The sequence below is a fragment of the Silurus aristotelis genome, assembly GCF_946808225.1.
Source record: "Silurus aristotelis genome assembly, chromosome: 25".
NCBI lineage: Eukaryota > Metazoa > Chordata > Actinopteri > Siluriformes > Siluridae > Silurus > Silurus aristotelis.
Window position 1 is genome coordinate 17209955 of NC_139598.1, and position 26535 is coordinate 17236489.

At 41.0% G+C, this 26535-nt stretch overlaps 1 protein-coding gene across 3 annotated transcripts in view; it reads left to right on the forward strand.

Annotated features, from left to right (window-relative positions):
* The window catches only part of csmd3a (CUB and Sushi multiple domains 3a), a 245184-nt gene that overhangs the window by 136777 nt on the left and 81872 nt on the right, over nucleotides 1-26535 (forward strand). For all 3 annotated transcript variants that reach the window (XM_083529477.1, XM_083529478.1, XM_083529479.1), the window contains 5 exons: nucleotides 15420-15533; nucleotides 16067-16162; nucleotides 16409-16612; nucleotides 22837-22961; nucleotides 23641-23737. In XM_083529477.1, the coding sequence (XP_083385603.1) occupies nucleotides 15420-15533; nucleotides 16067-16162; nucleotides 16409-16612; nucleotides 22837-22961; nucleotides 23641-23737 (636 nt within the window). The remainder of the gene's footprint in view (nucleotides 1-15419; nucleotides 15534-16066; nucleotides 16163-16408; nucleotides 16613-22836; nucleotides 22962-23640; nucleotides 23738-26535) is intronic.

A 26535-nucleotide genomic window follows, 5' to 3' on the forward strand; every position in this document is an offset into this window, starting at 1 on the left:
GCGGTCCAGTGGAATAGTAGCGTATGTGTGTCTTCGTTTCTTTTGGCCTGTGAGATGTATAATAGTAATATTATTATTATTATCTTGAAGTTTTATTGCTGAAGTGAATAATTATTTATTTCTTTGAAAAAATTTGACCGAAAAACTGCAGTGTTGTGTAAGTATTTGGTCGCGAATTCTAAAAATATGCGAGTTTTCTTCTTCAGTGCAGAAGGTCATGTTAATAAAATACATCAATTCAGCGTCGATTTGGAACATCATCCGAGAGATCTGTCGAGAACATTCTCGACGTTCTTCTCTCTCCGTCTTTTCAAAGACGTGGACTTCTCATCATTTATACATGTATATCGTGTAGGTGTGCTGCTGTGCACACAGCTGGATGCTTCTGTAATCCATCCTACACTTATGCCTCCTCAGTAATCCTACTGTCCAGCCTCGGATTCAGTGTGAGAAGCAGAACGTTTCAGAACTGGAACGTGGTGATGATGGATCAATATGAAAAATTGTGTTTTTGTAGGGTTTTTGTTTTCGTGTAACCCGTCGGCTTTCGGAAAAGCAGGTTCAGGAAGGAACGGAATACATGAGCACGATCCATGCGACTGTCACGTTCAGGCTGTTTATTGGAGCGATGCTGGATGTCATTTCCTCTGAGACGCTCTCAGAAGGCATCACCGAGTCACTTCAGCCGAGTTTATCATTTAATTGCGCTATTAATCGCTCACAGCCCAAGTGATTTCCCCAGTATTAATAGCTTGTAAGGTGACTGATTGCTTAAAAAAATCCTTTCTGAATAAATACAACACGGCTTTTTATTAATAAAATGTTTTTTATATGTACATAATGAAAATGAGTGTTGGTAAATTGCCTGCACGTTCTGTCGAAACAAACAATTCAATCGCTCTTCTGGGAAGATGATGTTCTAAATTTTGTGGAGATTCTTTCAGCCACAAGTGTGAATCTAATAAAAGAGGAAGGAAAGACATCGATATTGGAAAAGAATTGCCCCCAACTATATGGCCAAAAGATCGGTCCAACCCTGACCATTGGAGTGCTGTTATTGAACATCCCATTCCACATTTAGTCTCCATTTGCTGTTATAATAATCTCCACTCTTCTGAGAAGATGTTCCACCAGATTTTGTAGAGATTTTGTGGAGATTTATTCATTCACGAGGGTGTGAGTAAAGTCAGGTAGTGATGGAGGTGAGGAGGAGAGGAGGTCCGGGGTGCAGCATTCACATTCATCCCAAAGGTGTTCAACAGGGCTGAAGCTCTATAGCAGGAGATCTTCCACATACATCCAACCCATGTAAAGCAGATCTTCATGTAGCTGGCTTGGTGCACAGAGGCATCGTGATGCTGGAACAGGTTTCAAGTGAAGGGAAAATGTCCTTCTACAGCAAACAAACGCATCCTATACAATTGTGTGCTCCAATGCTTTTAATCACGTTTCTTTCTTTCTTTTGTGTGCCATTATTAATGACATGAATTATTCTTTTAAAATTGTAAAATGTTCTTTGATTTTTTTTTATTATTATTGTTTGCATTTTAATAAATTATTTATTTATTATTATTGTTTGCATTTTAATAAATAACCCAGCCATTAGGGGGGCACAAGCCAGTGTACTCTTAGTGCCGGTCCCAAGCCCGGGTAAATGGGGAGGGTTGCGTTAGGAAGGGCATCCAGCGTAAAACATGTGCCAAATCAAATATGCGGATCACAAATGAGAATTTCATACTGGATCGGTCGAGGCCCGGGTTAACAACGACCGCCACAGGTATCGTTAGCCGACAGGGTACCGGTGGAAATTGGGCTACTGTTGGCCGAAGGAGGAGAAGGAGAGGAGGAAGACGTCTACAGAGACGGCAGGAAAAGGAGCAGTGTAGGAGAGTGGAGGTTCGGGTTGGTACTTTAAATGTTGGTACTATGACGGGTAAAGGGAGAGAGGTAGCTGATATGATGGAGAGGAGAAAGGTAGATGTGTTGTGTGTTCAGAAGACCAAGTGGAAAGAAAGTAAGGCCAGAAACATTGGAGGTGTTTAAACTGTTTTATCATGGTGTGGATGGGAAGAGAAATGGTGTAGGGGTGATTCTGAAGGAAGAGTACAGTAAGAGTGTAGTGGAGGTGAAGAGAGTTTCTGATAGGGTGATGATCGTGAAGGTGGAAGTTGAAGGGATGATGATAAATGTCATCAGTGCCTATGCTCCACAAGTTGGCTGTGAGATGGAGGAGAAAGAAAGATTCTGGAGTGAATTGGATGAAGTGGTAGATGGTGTACCTAGGAAAGAACGATTGGTGATTGGGGCAGACTTTAATGGGCATGTAGGTGAAGGGAACAGAGGTGATGAGGAGGTGATGGGTAGGTATGGTTTTAAGGAGAGGAATGTGGAAGGGCAAATGGTGGTAGATTTTGCTAAAAGGATGGAAATGGCAGTGGTGAACACGTATTTTAAGAAGAAGGAGGATCATAGGGTGACGTATAAGAGTGGAGGAAGGTGCACACAGGTGGATTATCTTCTGTGTAGGAGATGCAACCTGAAGGAGATTGGAGACTGTAAGATGTTGGCGGGGGACAGTGTAGCTAGACAGCATTGGATGGTGGTCTGTAGGATGGTTTTGGAGGCGAAGAAGAAGAGGAGGAAAGTAAGGTTTGAAAGAAGAATAAGATGGTGGAAACTGAAGGAGGAAGAGTGTAGTGTGAGGTTAAGGGAAGAGGTCAGACAGGGGCTTGGTGGTGGTGAAGAGGTGCCGGATGATTGGGCAACTACTGCAGGAGTGATGAGGGAGGCAGCTAGAAAAGTACTTGGTGTGACATCTGGAAATAGAAAGCAAGACAAGGAGACGTGGTGGTGGAATGAGGAAGTGCAGGAGAGCATTAGGGGAAAGAGGTTGGCAAAACAGAAGTGGGATCGACAGAGTGATGAGAAAAGTAGGCAGGAGTACAAGGAGATGCGGCAGCAGGTAAAAAGGGATGTTGCGAAAGCCAAGGAAAAGGCATATGAGGAACTGTATAAGAGGTTGGACACTAAGGAAGGAGAAAAGGATTTATACCGATTGGCCAAGCAGAGGGACCGAGCTGGGAAGGATGTACTGCAAGTTAAAGCAATGAAGGATGGAGAGGGAAATGTGTTGACTAGTGAGGAGAGTGTGTTGAGAAGATGGAGGGAGTATTTTGAGCAGCTGATGAATGAGGAAAATCAGAGAGAGAGAAGGTTGGAGGATGTGGAGTTGGTGAAGCAGGATGTAGATAGGATTAGTAAGGAGGGAGTGAGAGCAGCGATTAAGAGGATGAAGAATGGAAAGTCAGTTGGACCAGATGACATACCGGTAGAAGCGTGGAGATGTTTAGGAGAGATGGCAGTGGAGTTTTTAACCAGATTGTTTAACAGGATTCTGGAAGGGGAGAGGATGCCTGAGGAATGGAGAAGGAGTGTGCTGGTACCGATCTTTAAGCAAGAGGGAGATGTGCAGACCTGCAGTAACTACAGGGGAATTAAGTTGATCAGTCACACCATGAAGTTATGGGAAAGAGTAGTGGAAGCCAGGCTGAGAGAAGAGGTGACCATCTGTGAGCAACAGTATGGTTTCATGCCGAGGAAGAGCACCACAGATGCCTTATTTGCTTTGAGGATGTTGATGGAGAAGTATAGAGAAGGACAGAAGGAGCTGCATTGTGTATTTGTGGATTTAGAGAAAGCGTACGACAGGGTGCCGAGAGAGGAGTTGTGGTATTGTATGAGGAAGTCAGGTGTGTCAGAGAAGTGTGTGAGGGTGGTGCAGGACATGTATGAGGACAGTGTGACGGCAGTAAAGTGTGCAGTAGGTACGACAGACTGGTTCAGGGTGAAGGTTGGACTGCATCAAGGATCGGCCCTGAGCCCTTTCCTGTTTGCAGTGGTGATGGACAGGTTGACGGACGAGGTCAGACAGGAGTCTCCCTGGACTTTGATGTTTGCAGATGATATTGTGATTTGTGGTGAGAGTAGAGAGCAGGTTGAGAAGAGCCTGGAGAGGTGGAGATATGCGCTGGAGAGAAGGGGAATGAAAGTCAGTAGGAGTAAGACAGAGTACATGTGTGTGAATGAGAGGGAGGGCAGTGGAGTGATGTGGTTGCAGGGAGAAGAGGTGGAGAAGGTGGAGGAGTTCAGGTACCTGGGGTCAACAGTGCAAAGTAATGGAGAGTGTGTTAGGGAAGTAAAGAAAAGAGTGCAGGCAGGGTGGAGTGGGTGGAGAAGAGTGACAGGAGTGATTTGTGATAGAAGAGTATCTGCAAGAATGAAAGGGAAAGTTTATAGGACTGTGGTGAGACCTGCAAAGTTGTATGGATTAGAGACAGTGGCATTGAGTAAAAGACAGGAGGTGGAGCTGGAGGTAGCAGAGCTGAAGATGTTGAGGTTTTTGTTGGGAGTGACGAGGATGGACAAGATTAGAAATGAGTTTATTAGAGGGACAGAACATGTAGGATGTTTTGGTGACAAGGTGAGGGAGGCGAGATTGAGATGGTTTGGACATGTGCAGAGAAGGGACATGAATTATATTGGTAGAAAAATGCTGAAGATGGAGCCACCAGGTAGGAGGAAAAGAGGAAGGCCAAGGAGGAGGTTCATGGATGTGGTGAGGGAAGACATGCAGGTAGTTGATGTAAAAGAGGCAGATATAGAGGACAGGGTGATATGGAGACGGATGAACCGCTGTGGCGACCCCTAATGGGAGCAGCCGAAAGAAGAAGAAGAAGTTTGCATTTTAATAAATACAACAAATCAAAAAGAAATAATTGAATTTATCATTCATTTAAAATTATAGTGTTGATTTTTTTATTATTATCAATTATTATTATTATTAGTGAAATTAGTTTATTAGTAAAATGTTTCTATTTTATTAAATACAATAAATCATAAAGAAATAATTTAATTTATCATTTATTTAAAATTGTAATGTGTTTATTAGTGATTTTTTATTATTATCAATTATTATTATTATTATTGTTATTATTATTATTATTATTATTGGTGAAATTATTTTATTAGTAAAAATGTTTCTATTTTAATAAATACAATAAATCATAAATAAATAATTAATCTAATCTTTAATGAATTATTGATTATTATTTTTTTTTTTAAGAGTGAAATTTGTTTATTAGTAAAATCTTTATGATGTTTTTTTAATCAAACAAATAAATAAAGCAGGTATAGTATAAGGGGCATCATCATGTTGTAACAGATTTGGGTCTCCTATTTCAAATGAAGGCAAAATTGAATGCTTCCAAAGACCTTCTATACAACTGTGTGCCTTTAGCTTTGTGGTAGGAGTTTGAGAAATGGCTGGAAAAAAGTCCGCTGTCCCAATACTTTTGTCCGAATAGTGCATAAGGAAAAATCCAAGCAGGTCTTCTTGATTTCATTCAGCGTTTAACTTTGACACAGACGTTTTTTTTTTCTCCTCTCATGACCTTCTCTTTCCTCCTATCAATCTTCTATCTGCCTCCGATCTCTCTCCTCTCTTGATCCTCTGCCTCTCTGTGCTCTCGTTCTCCCTTTCCCTCAGGCACCAGCACATATTTTTATCCTTTTCTCATACTTTTTCTCTCTCAAAAAGTCAACACTTAAGCTTGTTTTCTCTGTCTTCTATATTTACCGGCTCTAAGCAGAGCACAGTGATGTGTCCAGGAGGATTTTCATGCTCAAAGAGGAATATATTTAGCATCGCACCGCAAATAAACGTGGAATAGCGAGAGTAATCCCTGAGCTTTTGTCCGCTGTGATACCTAGGCTTTGTTTTTGGGGGCGGTGGTCCGTCATAGGCGTCACTCAAACTGCTCACATCAGGCGTGAACGTCTTATAGATCGGAGACGGTAAGATTTGTGTGTCGGCATAAAAGTGAACGATGTAATGTAAAGGACACAAGTTGGCAATTTTTTTTTACATATTTGCGATTTCTACAGTGGTGTGAAAAAGTGTTTGCCCCTTTCTGATTTCTTTTTTTTTTTTTTACATGTGTGTCACACTTTGATGTTTCACATCATCAAACTAATTTAAATATTAGTAAAAGATAACACAAGTGAACACAACATGCGTTTAAAAGTGTTTGCCCCCCCTAAACATAATAACTGGTTGGGCCGCCCTTAGCGGCAACAACCACAATCAAGCGTTTGCGATAACTTGCAATGAGTCTGAACCACAGTTTCACCAGGGGGCAAACACTTTCTCACACAGGGCCATGTAGTTTTAGATTTCGTTTTCCCTCATTGAAAAAGCTGCATGTTGTGTTCACTTGTGTTAGGGAGATGAAGGAGATAAGGACAATGAGCATGGTGAGGGAGATGAGGGTGGTGAGACTGATGAGGAGGGTGATGGAAGCGAGGAACGTGAGGGAGGTGAGGATGATTGATGTGGAGGTGATGAGAAAAATGAGGGCGGTGAGGAAGATGATAGAGGTGAGGAAGGTAAAGAACATGAGGAGGATGCACCAGGCGAGGAGGATGATAAAGGTGAGGGAGGTAAGGAAGATAAGGGAGGTGAGAATGATGAGGAAGGTAAGGAACATGAAGATGAGGGCGGTAAGGATGGAGGATGATGAGGATAATGATGAAGATGAGCTGCTCTTAGTGGCATGTTTGCAGTGTCATGAATGTGATGCATGCTTTATTCAGCTCTTCTACTCTCTCTCTCTCTCTCTCTCTCTCTCTCTCTGATTAATTTTTACTCTGCTTCTCTCTATCTCTTTGTCTACTTTCCCAGATCTCTCTCTCTCTCTCTCTCTCTCTCTCTCTCTCTCTCTCTCTCTCTCTCTCTCTCCTGTCTCTCCTGTCTCTCCTGTCTCTTTCAGATTGACCTAAAAAACCTCATCACCTCACATCAGGACATGGACAGCAACCTATAATACACATAAACAAACACACACACACACACACACACACACACACACACACACACACACACACACAAACATCCTTTTCTGTCTCAGTGGTTTGTAGCAGATTGTAAACGGATGTAATTAATGAGAACTCCACACTCTCAAGCTGTAGTGAAGGTGCTGCTGCATACTAACGTGCTGCAGGTCACTTTTATCACACGCTTATGCAGGAACACGTTTAGTTGGAAAATGAAGCACAATGCAGTAAAATGTTGCTCGTATTCAGAGTGGGTTACACGCCTACATTAGATATACTGAGTAATTCTGTTTCAAATCTCCTGAATGTGCCTGAGGCTTGGACAATTTTCTGTGTGTGTGTGTGTGTGTGTGTGTGTGTGTGTGTGTGTGTGTGTGTGTGTGTGTGTGTGTGTGTATATATTTAATCCCATCTAGATTGCCCTTTTTTGAACCCTTTTAACAGGCAGTTTTATTTACTTATGTAAAAAAAATCAGCAGTCGTAAACATTAACTAAAAGAAGTTTTTTTAACTTTAGTTTTTTTCTTTATCCTCTTCAATTCTGACATTGCAACCAATGTTTGCAAAGATAGATAGATAGATAGATAGATAGATAGATAGATAGATAGATAGATAGATAGATAGATAGATAGATAGATAGATAGATAGATAGATAGATAGATAGATAGATAGATAGATAGACAGACAGAGAGACAGACAGATAGAGAGACAGACAGACAGACAGACAGACAGACAGACAGACAGACAGACAGACAGACAGACAGACAGACAGACAGACAGACAGACAGACAGACCAGTTGATGGATGGATGGATCCATAGACTAATAGATCGCTAGATTGATAGACCAGTGGATGGATGGATGGATGGATGGATAAATGGATGGATGGATCCACAGACAGACAGACAGACAGACAGACAGACAGACAGACAGACAGACAGACAGACAGACAGACAGACAGACAGACAGACAGACAGACAGACAGATAGATAGATTTGGGTCAACTAGTTTAAGTGAAGGGAATGTTTCATGCTACCGCATATAGATATATAGTGTGTATACACACACACACACACACACACACACACACACACACACACACACACACACACACTATTATTTTTACTTTTACTTTTATCAGTGTTTCTGGAGAAAAAAAGATCTCAGGGATATCGCCTGCAGCACGCCTGGCGTAAAGAACATGTGATGCTCCAGAGATGTGTCGCTTCCTCTGTTCTTCTCCGCCGCCTTTAAAGCCTCGACGTGCTCACACACTCTGGTTTCACAATCCTATGATGCCTTTTCTAGATCATGCGTCATTTCTGGATTGACATCTCACTTCTGCAGGAGTTGCATTTCTAACTGAGGACTGAGTTTTTTTTACTGAAAATCCAGCTGCACTTTAAAGCGATCGGTTTTCCGGAGGAAACTGCGTGCACCTCATCCTATTCTCATGATATCCCTGCTTAGTGTTTTTAGACTTTAATCCTCTCACAGATGAGTCTATTCTGCAACTTGTCCATTTTATGGCGAGTGGCTTCGCTTTGTTCTCGCTTTTCACTCCAGAATGTGGTTTCTCAAGATGAGAGGAATCTCGTACACAACTCCAACGTGAGGTTTTACAGAAGGGCAGCATTTTTGCTCGTTTAGTGTTTAGTTTTTTTGCTCCTTTGATGATGATAATCTGCAAATTCGACTGAAGACATGCAATAAATTATCCCTCATACACTTTATTTTGATTTCTAAGCATAAGATTGAAATGTGCTTTTTGAACATCCCATTTCACATTTAGTTCTCATTTACTGTTATAATAAGATCCACTCTTGTTGAGAAGATGTTCCACTAGATGTTGTGGAGATTTGTGTAGAGATTCATTCTGACATGAGGGTGTTAGTAAAGTCAGGTACTGATGTAGTAGTAGGTGAGGTGAGGAGGCCTGGGAGCTCTATAGCAGGAGATCTTCCACTTACATCCAAGCCATGTAAAGCAGATCTTCATGGAGCTGGATTTGGGTCAACTAACTCCAGGGTATATTTCATGCCACCGCATCCAAAGACGTCCTAAACAATTGTATCCATGCAACATTGTGCTTTAGGTTTAGGGAAGAGGCACATATGGCTGTTAAAGTCACGTGTCCCCATACTTTTTAAAAGCTTGTTCCTCGGGTTGCCAGGTATTACGAAATTTAATCCTCGGCTACAGCTTTTTCTTCTTTTTCTCATTTTTTAATATAGATTTGTTTAAAAAAAAAAAAAAAAAACATTATTGTAATAACACTAAATGGAATTAGGGCCATGCTTCCTTCCAGTTTTTTCTAAATAAGAACACAAACATTTGGGCTATTAAAACAAATAACCAGATGAAGATAGTGGCATTGAATTGCATCTCGGACACTCGAATTAACTTCTTTCCTCAACTATGAGTTTCGTGTTTGTGCAGGTCCGCACAGATATTTTACAGGCAATTTTCAGGAGCAATTTTCGGAAATGTAATAACTTTTAAATCGATGCTGGTATTAGAAAACCTCGATACAACAAATAGCGGTTTAGGCTCGACTTGCAGGATAATTAAACCTCACTATTGCTGTCATGCTGCAATGGAAAATAAAACAAAATAAGACAAATGATTAAGGTTTTTTTCTAGGAAAATGTTATAAAAAAAAAATAAAAAGACTTCAGTGGACGGAAATAAAGCAGAAGAATAGAAAGCTAGCTAAATAATACAATATGTACACTATTGTAAGAGTTTTCTGTTGTACCCTCTGGTGTATAGTCGTTGGTATAACTGAGATAATGGCAGCTGTTATTAGAAAATGATGGACTCGGCGTTGCATTGTGCTGTTCACGGCGGTTATTTCCTGATATTGGAACACGTTATCTTTTACACAAAGCCTTCCTTTCTACACAATAGCATCCAAGACACTGAGTCATGAAGAACTGGTTGCGATCTGTGCGTTAGAAGAAATGAATATCGTCATTTTTTTTTCTCAAACAGGTTTTTTATGATTGCTGGGTAAAAGTAGACAACTGAACGCTTGGTTTTGTTTAAACGAACTGAGCCGAGATGATCGCGACAAGTCATTATCACAAAGGGAAGAAAGTGTGTGCATCTCATACGGTTGCACGTGATGGATGTCGACGTTGTGGCACGAGCGTTCATATGAAGCTTTCAGCTAATATCGGACCGTGATTGATTTGTCATCAATCAGCTGACCTTTCGCATTTGCATAATATGTTAATATGATTTTTCCTCTTTTACCGTATATATTTAGATTTGCAAGCTTGGCTTTAAACGGAATGGTATTCATATTGATAGAGCCAGTATCATCATCTTCTTCTTCTGCTCCTGTTAGGGGGCGCCACAGCGGATCATTCATCTCCATATCACCCTGTCTTCTACATCTGCCTCTTTCAAACCAACCACCTGCATGTCTTTCCTCACCACATCCATAAACCTCCTCCTTGGTCTACCACTTTTCCTCCATCCTCAGCATTTTCTACCGCTTCCTATACACCATGTCCTTCTTCTGCACATGACCAAACCGCCTCAATCGCTCTTCTCTTACCTCATCTCCAAAACCTGCCCCTGTCCCTCTTATAAACTCATTTCTAATCCGATGTGAGGTTTTACAGGAGGGCAGCATTTTGTTTTTTTTTCTTTCAAGATGATGATCTGCAATTTTGGCTAAAACATTGCAGTAATTTAATCCCTCATACACGATTTGGAACTGAGCATAAGATACGTGTGTCAGTCGTTGAACATCACCACATTTAGTCTCCATTTGCTGTTATAGTAATCGCCGTTCTTCTGAGATGATGTTCCATCAAATTCTGTGGAGATTCATTCAGCCACAAGGATGTTAGTAAAGTCAGGTAGTGATGCAGGTGTAGAGGTGAGGAGGACTAGAGTGCAGCCAGTGTTCACATTCATCCCAAAGGTATTCAAAAGGGTTGGAGCTCTATAGCAGGAGATCTTCCATTCCAATCTAACCCCACTCCAGCAGCATTTCTTCATGGATATGGATTTGTGCACTGGTTACCACATCGTCCTATACAATTGTGCCCCCCCTTAATCTTGGGCTTATAGTTTGGGAAAGAACAGAAAATCAGGTGTCACCATACTTGTGTTGATGGGGTCGATGTGTCAGAGCTGTTTCGGTGGCACAAGGAGACATTGCACCATATTAAGCAGATGGTTTTAATGTTATGGCTGATTCGGATTCAGCACATTGTACTTGAGTGGACAGACCAGTGCTCTCGAGATGTTTCCTTATCCACACCAGTTCCACCCCATTGTTTGGAGGTAAAATTATATATATATATATATATATATATATATATATATATATATATATATATATATATATATATATATATATATAAAAAAGTTCTGAACTCTTTTCACAGGTCATAACCCAGACCACACTGTAAAATCTCCTCTGCAGCGTAATGAGCTGTGACCTTCTTGTTAAAGGAAGAAGGACAGGTCACCCTTCTATCATCGAACACCATTTCCTCGCAACATTGAGACTTAATGTAGCCAGTCCCCTGTTTTACAAGCCTCCGATTCTGTTCATTTAGGGAAGGAGGTCCCCATTAACCCATCTCGTTTAGTTTTACAGCAGTGTACCTGTAAAAATATATTTGAAACACCCAATATACCTTCCCTCAATTACTAAAGTGCTGATAACGAGCAGTGATCTTTCGAAAAGATCTGCATCGGAATGAAGGCCGGGAATCTCTAGCTTGTTTTTTTTCTTCATGATTAGATTTCTTGTTCAGTTTGGGTCTCTTTAATATTTGCGGTAAAAGAAAAAATGATCTATTTTTATTACCGCAATTGAACCAAGACATTCGAAAGGAAATCTTATTATGGATTTGGCACTTTTGAGGAGTTTTTCATGCATAATGCATCACAAGCATGCTATAGCGCATTATGTATCATACATGAAGGGTACGATCTATTACAGAAACATACTGTATGAAGCAGCCACCGAAGCGATGGGTTTCACCCCATTACGATGCAGTGTGATCCGATTTCCATTCGATTCAACGCGATACAACGCAGTGGAAAGAAATACGGTGCTCTGCAACTCAATATGGTGCAGATCGTTCACTTTTATTTCTTTGGTTCATACAGACAGCAAATCCTCACCGTACTTAAGCAGCTTCTGATTTCTAACTCATTTCCTGTTGTTTGTGCAGGAAGTTACAGCTCTACCTCTGCCATGTTAATCTGTATTCTGTGTGACTCTCCGTAGTGTTGCGATGCGTCGTATTCACGTAGCAGCGGCGGCTCTGAGAGAACGCGCTCGAGTAACTGTTATTGTCTCACAAATTACTTTCGAAGTAATGAAAGTATTCGCGTCTATTAATATTTATATATAAATTGTTTTTTACCGACGCAAATGTGTTCAAATATGTATTTTATGGACAAAATTGTATGGACAAAAGTATTGGGACACCTGACTTTTCCACCCTTAAGTGCTTCTTCCCCAAACTGTTATCACAAATTTCGATACACACAATCGTACAGGAAGTCTTTCGATTAGGAGACCCCAAATCTGTTCCAGCATGACAATACCCTTGTGCACAAAGCCAGCTCCATGAAGATCTACTTTACATGGGTTGCATGTATGTGGAGGATCTCCTGCTGTGGAGCTCTATTCTTTATTAAATATGAAGAATGTGAACACTGACTGCAATCTGGACTTCCTCACCTCAGTAACCGAATTTACAATGCCTTTGTGGATAAACGAATCTCTACAGACTCCAAAATCTACTGGAACATCTTCCCAGAAGAGTGGAGGCTACTATAACAGCAAATTTGGAATAGGATGTTTAAAAGGGACTTCTTATGCCCGGGTGTCCACAAACATTTGTGCCTGTGTTACAGTAGATGTCATATGGTATGTTGTATGTGCATGTATAATGCATTATGAAGCCTGAATTGATAGGAAGTGTTCTGATTTTCAGGGTTAAATAATTAGGCCTAACGGAGTGGAAAATAGGAAGCCGCTCAACCCCCCGGAACACATTTAGGAAGTTCTGCGTTCGATGGATCATCGAAATAGGTTTTGTACATAATTATACTCCATTCTCCTGCTGCTACGATGGGCACAATTGAATTGTCACAGGCGGCAGCTTTATTTCGTTTTCTCTTCCGCCGCATCCGCACCGTCTCTCCGCTCTTTCGGGGGAACACGGCCACGCCGCGTCAGCCTTAATCAAGCCTGGAATTCTTAACGCTGACTTATTTACTGACAAAACTGCTGCATTATATTCTCTGCGTACACTTTCACTGCCATACGGCCCAGGGGGAAGAAGATCCGCCGTGTCCTGAATACATATCAATACTACAGGTCGTGCGTTCCTGCGCTAGCTTTGATATTGACTCGGGGAATTGCAGCGTTTAAAGCGAGGAACAGTGAGATGCAGCTATTTGTTGGGCGCTAATAAAGAATATCCGAGAGCAGCGTGTGGCCTGAAAGAGAGCAAGTGCTTATCTAATGGAATATATTAATGTCAATGGTTTGCTGCATTATCCTGTGTGGAGGTTTTATTTATTATAGAGGACTCACTGGGCTATGAGACACATGACCCCCGAGATGTTTGCGGTATCTGTTTATTTTTTTTGTTGTTGTTGCTTTTTTTTTTCCTGAAGGTCTTCAGTGTAAATTTAGGGATGGTAAAGAGCAAAGGGTGCGTGATGTTTTTTCTATTCGATAAAACTGCTAGCGGATTAGTAGCTATGCTGGAGCTTTTCAGGACCAACACGTCCTTCTGGCAAAAGTCAAAAAATCATCATGGGTTTTGATGATGATCATGGTGAGAACTTTGCATCAACCTGTTGATCAGTGACTTTACATTCAACTGCTTGGGCGGCTTACTGTTTTTTCTATTGTTTCTCATTTTTATTTATTTAATTGTAATGAAAAATTACATTGCAATTCCATATTAGTGCATGTATAAAATTTTTGTTTCTATCTACACTATATTGCCAAAAGTATTGGGTCACGTGGTCATAAGTACGGTATGTGAATTTCGAGCATCACATTCCACATTTAGTCCCAATTTACTCTTATAATTTCCTCCACTCTTCTGGGAAGATGTTCCACAATATTTTGGAGTGCTCTTATGGATATTTGTGCTGATCAGCCACAAGGGTATTATGAAAGTCAGGTACTGATGTAGGTGATGTGAGGAGACCTGGGGTGCAGTCAGAGTTCACATTCATCCCAAAGGTGTTCAATAGGGATGAGGTCCAAACTCTATATCAGGCCATTCAAGATCCTCTCCAAAGCATGTAAACCAGATCTTCATGGAGCTCACTTTGTGCACAGCGCCATGCTGGAACAGGTTTGGGTTTCCAAATTCAAGTGAATGCAACATTTTATTATAGCGCGATCTAAAGACGTACAATTGAGTGACTTCAGCTTCGTGGTAGGGATTCGAACTCACGACCAACATCTTAACCATGAAGCTACTCTGTCCCTCATGGAGTTTGCCAGAGACCTTTATCTAGAGTGACTTACATTTATATCATTCATAACAACTGAACAGTTAAGGGTTAAGGGCCTTGCTCAAGGGCCCAGCAGTGGCAGCTTGGTGGTGGTGGGATTTGAACTCACAACTCTTTGATTTGAATTTGAAATTCTTAACCACTGAGCTACCACTTATTTTACATACCAATGTATGTGTATTTCTGATGACGGATATGGAACTGATGCTGCTTTGATGTAGTCAGGAAATAGGGTTCAGATGAATAGAAGCAGAAATGCCAAGCAAAAGAAATAAAAACCCAAAATTTAAAGCAAGAAGTAAAAAGTGCACATTTTGCACATGTACAGTACATTAAAGATCTCTTATTAAGACCCTCGAGTGCAGTCATGAAGTACAGCACAGACGTTGTATCCTGAGGTGATCTTTAACTGCTAAGCGTTTGCTGAATCGTCCGCACCGTGGGACTCGGCATGGTTTATTCTCATCACCTGACTGCGAAACAAATCCGTCTAGAAATTCAAATTCGATGACAAAAAAAAATACCTGTGCTGCGATTTTTCTCACCTGGAGTGTAACGACGTGTTGTTGCTTTGTCGCCTGTCTAATTTACGCCGGGTTTGCCCCGGAGCACAGTGTGCTTACTCGGTGTCTGAGCGAAACAGTCCAGCGTAGCATTAACTATCGATTCCTCGCGCTTTACGGCTCCTTTCACACTCACAATAAGAATTTATTGGATTTCTTTCCCTCTCCAGGACCCTGATTCCTCGTTAGGGCCGTGCTCGTGCTGTCTAGGACAGGTTTGATAAGCTATGATTATCTGGGGAACGTCTCAATAAGATATCGGATGAAGATGGGAGTCGGGTCACGCCCTTATTGTTGGTTATTTCCTTCTGGGCATCTTGTAGAACTTTCGGAGACATCCAGACCATTATTATTATTGTTATTATTATGATTATGATTATGGTATACTTCCTCCATATTAGTGCTTTAGCCCTGTTAAGTATACATTTCTGTTTTGTTCTTGTAGTGCTTTTTGGACAGTTCATGTTCTTTCAAACTACCTCCCATGATGTGGTGGACATCTATGATGGCCCTTCTCAAGATTCTCCACTTCTAACTTCCATCTATGGATCCCATTCAGGTAAAAGTGCTTTTATTTGAATTTAGCTTTATTTAGAAGCCCAGATAGAAAACAGATGATGATTTTTATCCTTTTTGGCACCCTGTTGCCCCCCCCCGATGACTCCGCCCTTCCACCGCAATGCTCCGCCCCAAACCCTACAAATCATTCGCAACCTTTCATTAAAAAAAGGTTAAAGACATCTAATAAACTTTGCAAAAAGCATCACCTGAATTTAATTATGTGAACATATAATATATATTGAACCTCAGCAGAAAAACAGGTAAATCATTTAAATGGGTAGGGGCGAGGGCAAGGCAGGGGGTGCTCACTGGCGCCCCCTCCAGCTGGTTGCACCCTTGGTAACCACCCGGTTTTCCAATTGCCTATAAACGTTGCTGGGCGGATTGTTATTTCACTCAGATGTAAACTGAAACTATCTGCCACATGTTCACATTCGAATCCTGCTGGTTTGTTTGCGGGATCGTACGATTGACTCGCTTGAGCTCACCGTACTTCCTGTGTCTTTTTCATATTGCTATTTCCTTGATCAGGAGAGCCTCTGCCTCTGAGCGCTGGCAACGAAATTACCATAAAGTTCACCGCCGAGGGTCCGAACACTGCCAAAGGCTTCCATTTCGTCTATCAAGGTACACTTATAAAGCTGTGCTCTAGTGCTTACCATCTCAGATATGAACATATCGACTATTTTCAGTATTGTAGAAAAGGATTAGGGCAAAATATACGTTGAATAAGGAGTCATTCATATTACTTTATAGCATACACTGCAATTTAGATTTTACATTTAGTGCTTTGGCCCCGTAATCGCTCCTTGAATTTATATGTAAACTATATAGAACAAATATAGCAAACGAATCAATGCGATGTTTGTCCAGCTGTACCGAGGACCAGCGCATCGCAGTGCAGTTCGGTCCCCGAGCCTCGGTACGGAAAGCGGATCGGGAGCGATTTTGGACTCGGCGCCGTCGTGCTGTTTGCATGTAACCCTGGATACACACTACACGGAGCCAGCGCCATCCGGTGCGAGTCCGTGCCCAACACCCTGGCACAATGGAATGGCACGGTGCCGTTATGCACAGGTAGGAGTCCAAATTCATCTTATATACACGTGTGTTTGTAGTTTATACTGTATGTAGTAAGATCTACCGATCTGTCTGTTTGTCTATATATATATATATATATATATATGCAGATTTTATTTCAGGTATAAATTTATTTGGGTAAAAATAAAACACTTTTATATAGAAACCTCCACCTGATTATGCCCATTGAATATAATCATTAAAATCAGTATAACACAATATTCAGATCCATTTCAGCGAATGAAATGCTGCCTTTAATATTAGCCTCACATCTAGTATAATAAAATGTCAAATTGAACTCCTGTAAGAAAATGCTTTGAGATATAGTGATTTCCTCAGTCAGTCTGCAGTTTAATGAAATCGGTGAAATGTTTCATGAAAACAGATCAGCAATCTGCAATACATTATCTTCATTTAAAACACTTTCTTTGATTGCGTGCGTTGATGATTTTTGTGGCCTGATTAGTATTTTTTTAATATACAGTACAGACCAAAAGTTTGGACACACCTTCTCATTCAAAGAGTTTTGACTATGAAAATTGTAGATTCACACTGAAGGCATCAAAACTATGAATGAACACATGTGGAATTATATATGGAATTATATACATAACAAAAAAGTGTGAAACAACTGAAAAATGTCATATTCTAGGTTCTTCAAAGTAGCCACCTTTTGCTTTGATTACTGCTTTGCACACTCTTGACATTCTCTTGATGAGCTTCAAGAGGTAGTCACCTGAAATGGTCTTCCAACAGTCTTGAAGGAGTTCCCCGAGAGATGCTCGGCACTTTTTGGCCCTTTTGCCTTCACTCTGCGGTCCAGCTCACCCCTAAACCATCTCGATTGGGTTCAGGTCCGGTGACTGTGGAGGCCAGGTCATCTGGCGCAGCACCCCATCACTCTCCTTCTTGGTCAAATAGCCCTTGATGCCTTCAGTGTGACTCTACAATTTACATAGTCATGAAAATAAAGAAAACTCTTTGAATGAGAAGGTGTGTCCAAACTTTTGGTCTGTACTGTACGTCTTGTTATTCTTTCTATTTCTGTTCAGATTCTGATTAAATACATTCGTTGGAATGTTAACGAGCCTCGGCACCGCCTGCAAACTTTCTAATAATAGTAGTAATGAAAATAAAATTTGTGATAATGATAGGATTGGTATGTAATCGAACCTCTGTGGAAAATACTTAGTTTAGCATTAAAGCTACAAAGGGAGCGATTAGAGGAGAAGCTGAGCGTGCACTATTGTGCTATTTATACTGATCAATATTCTTTATCGATTTCGCTCTTATATATGAATCTTCATGCTACTGCATCTGAAACCATCTCATACAATCATGTGCCTTCAACTGTGTGGTAACAACAATAAGTAAATCTAATAAAAGATGAATGAAAGACAACGTTATTGGAATATAATTGCCACAACTACTGTGTACTTGTGTTTTATGAACGTCCCATTTCACATTTAGTCCCTATTAGCTTCTCTAATGATCTCCACTCTTCTGGGAAGATTTTGGTCTGGAGATTTGTTGAGATTCATTCAGCCACAAGGGGGTTGGTAAAGCCAGGTACTGATGTGGGAGAAGTGAGGAGGTCTGGGGTACAGTCAGAGATCACATTCATCCCAAAGGTGTTCAATAGTGGCGGGAGATTTTCCACTTCTAACAATAGAAAGCATATCTTTATTTTGCTGGCTTTGTTAACAGGCGCATCGCCATGCTGGAACAGCTTTGGAGAAAATTCATGCTAGAACATCAAGAGACATTTTGTCCCTCCAACAGTTTGGAGAAGAGCCTGGGAGGGTCTGGTTTCCCGATACGTTTGTTTATTAGGGACAGACAGCAAATCATCAGTTTATAAAAAAAAATGTATTTAATAAAACCAGACATTCTTTTCCTGTTGTGTCTCCAGGAAGTTACAGCTCTACCTCTGCCATGTTAATCTGTACTCTATGTGACTCTCAGGACTCGCCTCGGTCTCCGTAGTGTTGTGATATGTCATATTCACGTAGCAGCAGTGGTGCTGAGAGAACGCTCTCGAGAAACAGTTTAGCGACGAGAAATCGATCTACATAGAAAATATTGCTCACAAATTATTGCTCACTTTCTAAATAATAAAATAATAGCGCATCTACTAATAATTATAATTAAATAATTCAGTTTATATAAATTTTTTAAATTTTTCAAATTGATGCATCACATCATTAACTTTTATGCCAACGCACCAAAGTGAACTACTGAATCTTACCAGCCCTAATTTCTATGCATATTTGCCCCTTACTCACACTTCATTTACACCTGTGTGAGCGGAACTCCTGCGTAAAATCCGAGTAGCATTCAATTCAGTAGTCACATCCGAGGACTGAATACGCCTGTTTTTTTTTTCTTCCCGCTGCCATCTGTACTCCCCTCCTGTTCCTGCTTTTCCTAAAACGGCTCAAACTCACTGAATTACTGGGTTGTCAGGTGAAGTGTGTACATGTGTCAGGTTCATACTGTATGTGTTTGTGTGTGTTGGGGGGTTTAAGGAGGTTGCTATTGGAAACCAACCTGCATGTTTTTATTCCTCCTGTCTTTCTCCCTTCAAAAATATATCTGGTTCAAACATTTCCCAAACTAGAAGGTGTATTCCAGAGCAGTGCCTCTGACCGTGGTGCTGAATCTACCATCCATAAAGTGCGTTATAATTTCTATCCAACAAGTCATTCAGGGAAACAGCCGATGCGATACATCGTAAAAAGAAAGAAAGATTATAGATATTAGTGTTAAAGATAACACGATTGTTGATATGGTGACCTGTGATCTCCAATGTCAGTTTGACAAAAAAGATAGGAGGCGAAGCTGGAGGTGGCTGTAAGTTGAAGATGCTGAGGAATGGTGTGGATGGACAGGATTATAAAGGAGTTTATTAGAGGGGCCGTGCAGATTGGACATTTCGGAGATCTGGGGTATAATAAAAAAGCTGAGGATGGAGAAAAAAGGAAGGCTAAAAGAGGAGGTATTTGGATGTGGTGATGGAAGAAATGCAGGTTGGTTTTAAAGCGGCAGATGTAGAGGACAAGGTGGTATAGAGACGAATAATCCGCTGTGGCGACACCTAATGCAAAAAACAAGAAGAAGAAATGTTAGTGCCAGGATTATGCACAAGGTCTTCGTCACTGTTGAAAAAACTTGGATGGTCAGGCGGTAAAAGGTCAGGCGGTGGACGGTCAGGCGGTGGACGGTCAGGCGGTGGACGGTCAGGCGGTGGACGGTCAGCCGCATGTACAGTCATAATTGGGTACAAATTTTGGATGTCAGTTGATTAAATGGTGTGTAGGAGAACCTTGAGTTGTCGTAGAAAAATAATGTAATTGAGGCGTAAAAATTCCACGTGATCACTGGTTATTTTTTAGACCTATGTATTCTCTGGTGTTACATCAGTGTCGTATTTTCACTGGACATCTCAGTCAGAACAAATCCACTGATATGCAGTTGGGTTTAATTAACGATTAGAGCATGTCATCATTACCAGCGTCCCTAAAACTCCCATTAGATCATCACACTTCAAACCCACAGGTGAACTAAAACATCCTGGAAACCACAGGAAACAGGAAGGCGTCTCCGTGGCGTATTGTGGAGATGGGGCGGCGTTTCTCTCGCAGCGCTGGCGACTAATGATGACATTAAGGTGGCTGGAAGCCGCTCTGATTATCATGGGAACACGCCGGAGCACGCACTTCACCGACGGAATATAGATGCGCCGGGAAACCGCAGTGCGCTGAATAATAGCATTGATTCGGCCATCGAAAAAAAAGGCAACGCAGAAAAGGGGAATTAAATAATGAGGCTCCTGCAGAAAGGGGGGATTGCTTTCAAGGCTGGATTTTTATTTATTTATATGGGTTTTCTTTTTTTTCACAAGATTTTCACAGATCTTTCCAGGCAAATGGAATTTATATTATTGTATTGAAAAAAAACCCCTGCAAATAATTCTGTTTCAGTCAATCTGAACATGTGTCAAGTAGCAAACAGGTTTTCTTTCTTTCTTTCTTTTCTATCTTTCTTTCTTTCATTTTAGGAAGACATTCATTTATTTTTACCCCTATCAGATTTGCATAACGCAGTCAGATCCTCTTGATGGCGTACATCAGCGCAGGTGTGAGAGTAAATAAAAAACAGAAGGCACCAGAACAAGCACTAAATTCATCATTTCTTCTCCATGATTCATTCTTCTGGCGTTCTTTTCTTCCTCGGGTTCATTCCACAGTGACTCACTGGGTTTTCACTAAAGATTGGAACACACCGTGTGTCGTGCTGTTCAAGGAAACGAATTAGTGTATTACACTCCAGCGACTTGCTTATGCGAAGATGATGATGATGATGATGATGATGATGATGATGATGATGATGATGATAGCTAATCTTGGAGAGTTATTGAAAGTTATAGGAAGGTTTTACCTCACCAGCTTCTCTTTTTTTCGCTCTTGAACTTAAGACAAACATCTGAAAATCTCCAAACAGCTTCTCATAATGTTCTACACTATATGAGCTAAAATTAGGACCAACCTTGACCAGAAGATTTCATGTTCTTTCTGAACATAATGTTCCACACTTTGTTATAGTAACCTCCATTCTTTTGGGATAATGTTTATTCAGCCACAAGAGTGTAAGAATAGTCAGGGACTGATGTAGGTGAGGTGAGAAGGCCTGGTCCCAAAGGTGTTCAATAGGTTTGGAGCTCTATAGCAGGAGATCTTCCGTGGCTTTGTTCACAGGGGCATTGTCATGCTGGAACAGTTTTGGCTCTCCTAATTCAAGTGAAGAGAAAATTCTATGCAACCGGATATAAAGAGTTTTTATACATTTGAGTGCCTCTGTCTTCGTGTTGAAACCGCGCATAAAAGGGGTGTCTGAATACTTTTGACCTTGAGCAGGCATTATTGTGGATCGAATATCATCATAAATCTTCCTAACTATCCTGGGAGATCATTTCAAAAAAGCTTCTTATCACAAAAATCATCTTTACATTACACGATAGTGAAGAACATTGCATGGCCTATGACATCATGCACACCTGCAGTGTGTGGAGCTCCGTCACCGCAACAAGACGTCTCGGCCTTACGGAATCAACGCTGCTGAAAGTCATGTTCACTAGTACTTTTCTCAGAATTGCTTTTTTTTTGTTGAGTTTTCTCTGTTTCTCAGCGCTGCAGAGGCGGCAGGACCGACTCATTCCGGGGCGTGACTGAATAATAGAAAACGATGAATCTGTAATGTGTTTTATGTAGATCAGATGCAGGCTTTAAAAAAAAAAAAAAAAAAAAAAAAAAGGTACGAAGCAGAAGCTTGGAAATGTACTCATAAACTCCAGGACGAAGGAACTGAGGGATGAAAAAGTAGCTTTTGATTAATAGCGTGGCCGAAGTCACATTAATAGTGGAGTACTTATCCACACCCCCCCCCCCCCCCCCCCCCCATGGCTCTTAGACACGCCAGGACTTCAGCTGGGATTTTTAAATAGCCTGAGAGAGATTAGTCACGAGGATGTTACAGGGAAGATCACTCAAAGAAATTTGTAGTCTTGTACGCTGTAGGGACATAAGTTTGGTGACACCTGAGCGTAAGATTTGTATTTGCTTCTTGTCGAATGTTTCATTCCTCATTTAGTTTCCGTATGCCGTTATAATAACCTCCATTCTTCTAGGAAGATGTTTCACTAGATATTGGGAGTAAACTAAGGTACTGATGAGGTTGAGGTGAGAAGGTCTTGTTCATAGCGTTCACATTCGCTCACATACAGCAGGAGATCTTCCACATACATCCAGCGCATGTAGAGCACATCTTCATGGGTCTCCTAGTTCAAATGATGGAAAAATGACATGCTAGCGTATCCATAGACATATACTTGTGTGTGCCTCCAACATATGTGGAAAATTCCCATGTTTTAATTCTGTAAGATGGAAAATACAGTATTACCTGCAGAAACACCTCCTGACTTTTCCCTTTCTCATGAGCTGATGTTCATTTGTTCCACAAAAACCTACGTAATATTAGACATCAATACTTTGTTTACACTAATTTTGCTTTCCGAGGTTTATCCCTTGAATCCCGCTGTCTTGCATTGCATTTGCATCGTTTTTGCATTTGCATTAGCACGTGTTTTACTGTGTGTGTGTGTGTGTGTGTGTGTGTGTGTGTGTGTGTGTGTGTGTGTGTGTGTGTGTGTGTGCACACTTCAGTTCCCTGTGGAGGTGTCCTAACAGCACGCCGAGGAACCATCCTCTCCCCTGGCTACCCTGAACTTTATGACAATCACCTTAACTGTGTCTGGAAGGTCTTCGTTCCAGAAGGAGCCGGAATTCAAGTAAGCGAGGAATAAAACACAGTGTGCCATGACGTTGCAGGTAAACAATTAACGCAAATATATTTTACAGGCACTAATTGTATCAACGTGCGATTAACGAAGCTTGGATAATACGCTTCTATACGGAACTGCATGGTATAGAACGGTTGCCATGTTGGTTCTTTTTCACTTTCTGGAATAAGTCTCCAACCTTTCCTGCTCCAATACAACAACAAAACATTAAGCTCCCAGCTCCATGTTTGACTGTGTGTGGGGGGGGGGGGGGGGGGGGCGTCTGATCACATCTTCTCTCCTGTTCTGCATTTGACAAAAATGTCAAATTTAGATTAATCTGTTCATAGAAGTATCTTCCAGTCATTCACTATCCAGTTATTGTGTGTTTGGCTTTTGCTTTGAACGAAAGGAATACGTCCCATAAATAATAAAAGACTAAATGTTTTTACACTTTTGACAGCCTCCACATGCAAACGCCACAGTATTGCCATGTTTTTACCTCTGTACATCAAAAATAAATGAAATAATGGCATTTATGACTATTATCCACATATCCACCAACCTGTATGATGATTTTCCTGTAATGTTACAACCCCAAGGAGACACAGTGTTTATTGAGTTTAACATTATTAACAGCTGAAGTATTGATCGGTTCATGACATCGGTGCATTCTCTTTCCACCCAGATCACAGTCGTGACGTTTTCCACAGAGCACAACTGGGATTCTCTGGATTTCTACGACGGTGTTGACAGTAACGCACCGAGACTTGGCAGCTACTCAGGTAGGACGATCGCCAAGATCCGCTGGCGTGAAAACGGCGGGCGATCTCATGGCGCCAGCTGTAAATGCATGGTTCGGATTCGTTCCCTCTTCATCACGCTCGCGACCGCACACTATGATGCGTAGATGTTGTGCTTTTGTGTAATCCAGAGCACTTTTGTAGTCCCTCAGCCCTTCTGTACACTCAACACTCGCTTTGTCTCAGCTGCTTTTCAACTCAAGAGGGGTTATCCAGAGGATTCCTCTCGCACCATATGGCACTTTGCTTTCAAGAGGTTTGTTTGTCATCCGAAGCCCATCGATACTCGAGACGTTGGCGGGCGCGATGCGTGCGGCAGGTTCGTAAGCAGCAGGGTGGTAATGCGAGCACGCGGAAGTGGGGATTGTTGACAAGTTGACATTTAATCTGCTTCGGTGGCAAACGCGAGATTAAAGCAATGTTTGGCGAGAGACGGATGCGAGGACGTGGATGATGAAACGGCTCGTTGATGAAGTAGGACTGAAGGCTCATGTAGGGTTTGATGGATTTCGGTATTTTTTTCCTGTTTTGTGCTGAAAAATTCTTTTTGAAAGCACTTTAATTCTTAATATGCGAAACAAAACAAGCGAGTCGTTCTCATTAACTTTCAAAGTATGTCTACTGTAGTAACAAGGGATTCAGATGCGAGCAACTGTCCTGTGAGATGCAACCTGTCAACCTGTTCACCTGAAATGGTCTTCCAACAGTCTTGAAGGAGTTCCCCGAGAGATGCTTGGCACTTGTTGGCCCTTTTGCCTTCACTCTGCGGTCCAGCTCACCCCTAAACCATTTCGATTGGGTTCAGGTCCGGTGACTGTGGAGGCCAAGTCATCTGGTGCAGCACCCCATCACTCTCCTTCTTGGTCAAATAGCCCTTGATGCCTTGATGCCTCTCCAATTTTCATAGTCATGAAAATAAAGAAAACTCTTTAAATGAGAAGGTGTGTCCAAACTTTTGGTCTGTACTGTATATATATATATATATATATATATATATATATATATATATATATATATATATATATATATATATATATATATATCGTATATTAGAACTATAAAGGATGTCCTGACCAATCAGAATCGAGAATTCATTATGGTTTTGTTATAATGTTCCGACAGAGACGCACGTGAGAATCGAGTTCTTCTGATGTTCTAAAGAAGATTCCCTGCTACTGCACGTTTAAAGCTTTTGTCACTGCTAATAAATGACATGCAGATTGAAGTGAAATGATTTCACTGTCAACCCCAATGAGTTCTCTCCGAGTAAACAGGAATATATTTACAAACGTCCTCTCATGCCTGTCGAGTAGCTGACTGAATAAACTAACTTTATTGTTCTGATTAAAAATCATGTTTGTCTTCCTAAATTAGCAGAGGTTTAAAATGTAGCTGGTGAAGCCGAATTTCTCCTGACAGGCAACGTGGGAATTTCAGAGAAATCCAAAATGCTAATATTGTCCTTGTCGGGTTTATTTAATAAACTCGTCTGACAAGGAACGCATTTATATCGCACGCAAAACGGATGCAGCTGCGAGCTAAAAGAGAACTTAACAATAATAGTGCAGTTACATGGGACTTACAATTTGATGTTATTCCGAGGGTCACCAAGTAGCCATGTATCAGCCTTCAGTTCTACTTCCTGTTTCCTGTCCCATTTAACCCGTCTCTTCTTCTCAAACGTGCGCCCAAACATCAACTTACATAGTTTTTGTCTTCATATTTCTGAACAATGACTTGGGTTTTTTAATGATGGTACAAAATTCAAATAGTAAACACACTAAATTAGCTCTAAATTGGCAACAAAAAACCCCCCACAGATTAAAAGGTTATAAATTAAGGTTCTTTGATTGTCCCTCTAGTGCTCTACTAAATATCAAACCATGTACTTGACTCTAATGTGACTCTCAGCACTCTGATCTATTAATAGAATGATATTAATGACTCAAACACTGATTCATTTCTATTACAATTATCATGAACCCAAAAACTACTTTTAAATTACTTTAAAAAAAATCACAGAAATGAGGCCGTGTGTGTTGTGGCGAGTTCGAGGCTGGAGTTTCTTCCATCGTTCATTCCTTGATGTTGAACTGATGCTGAACTGGATGTTGGTGATCAGTAGATACACAGAGCGCCGATCAAAACAAAAAGGCTCCCTAATAAAAAGGAACGACTGACTTTTTAGTCTTTGTCACATATACATTACGACACAGTGAAATTATTTTCTTTGCATATAAAAACTTGTTAGGAAGCTGAGGGTCAGAGTGCAGAGTCAGCCATGATACAGCGCCCCCGGAGCACAGAGAGCGTTAAGGGCCTCGCTCAAGGGCCCAAGACTGGCAGCTTGACCAGGGCCTGAACTCCCACCTTTCTGATCAGTAACCCAGAGCCTTAACCAATAAGCTACAACTCTCTGGGTTTTACTTAACGTAGTTGGGTATGAGCACTTTCCAAGTTTGCTTTGTAGAATTTAAGAGGTATATTTATATTAAGTTTGTAATCTTGCATACCAGGTTAGATTTATTAATTGCTAGAGACTTAAAGCACTTTTGTATGTCGCTCTGGATAAGGGCGTCTGCCAAATGCCGCAAATGTAAATGTAAATAAAGGGAGATATTTGACTTTGAAATGTAGTGAAGTCAAAAAAAGGAGAAAAAGTAGTAAAAGTCTCCCCAAATGAAAATACTTCAGTACTGTACAGAAACTCAAAAAATTTACTCAAGTACAGTAACGAAATAGATTTCCGTTGTTATTGTCCACCGATGTTGAATATTTAG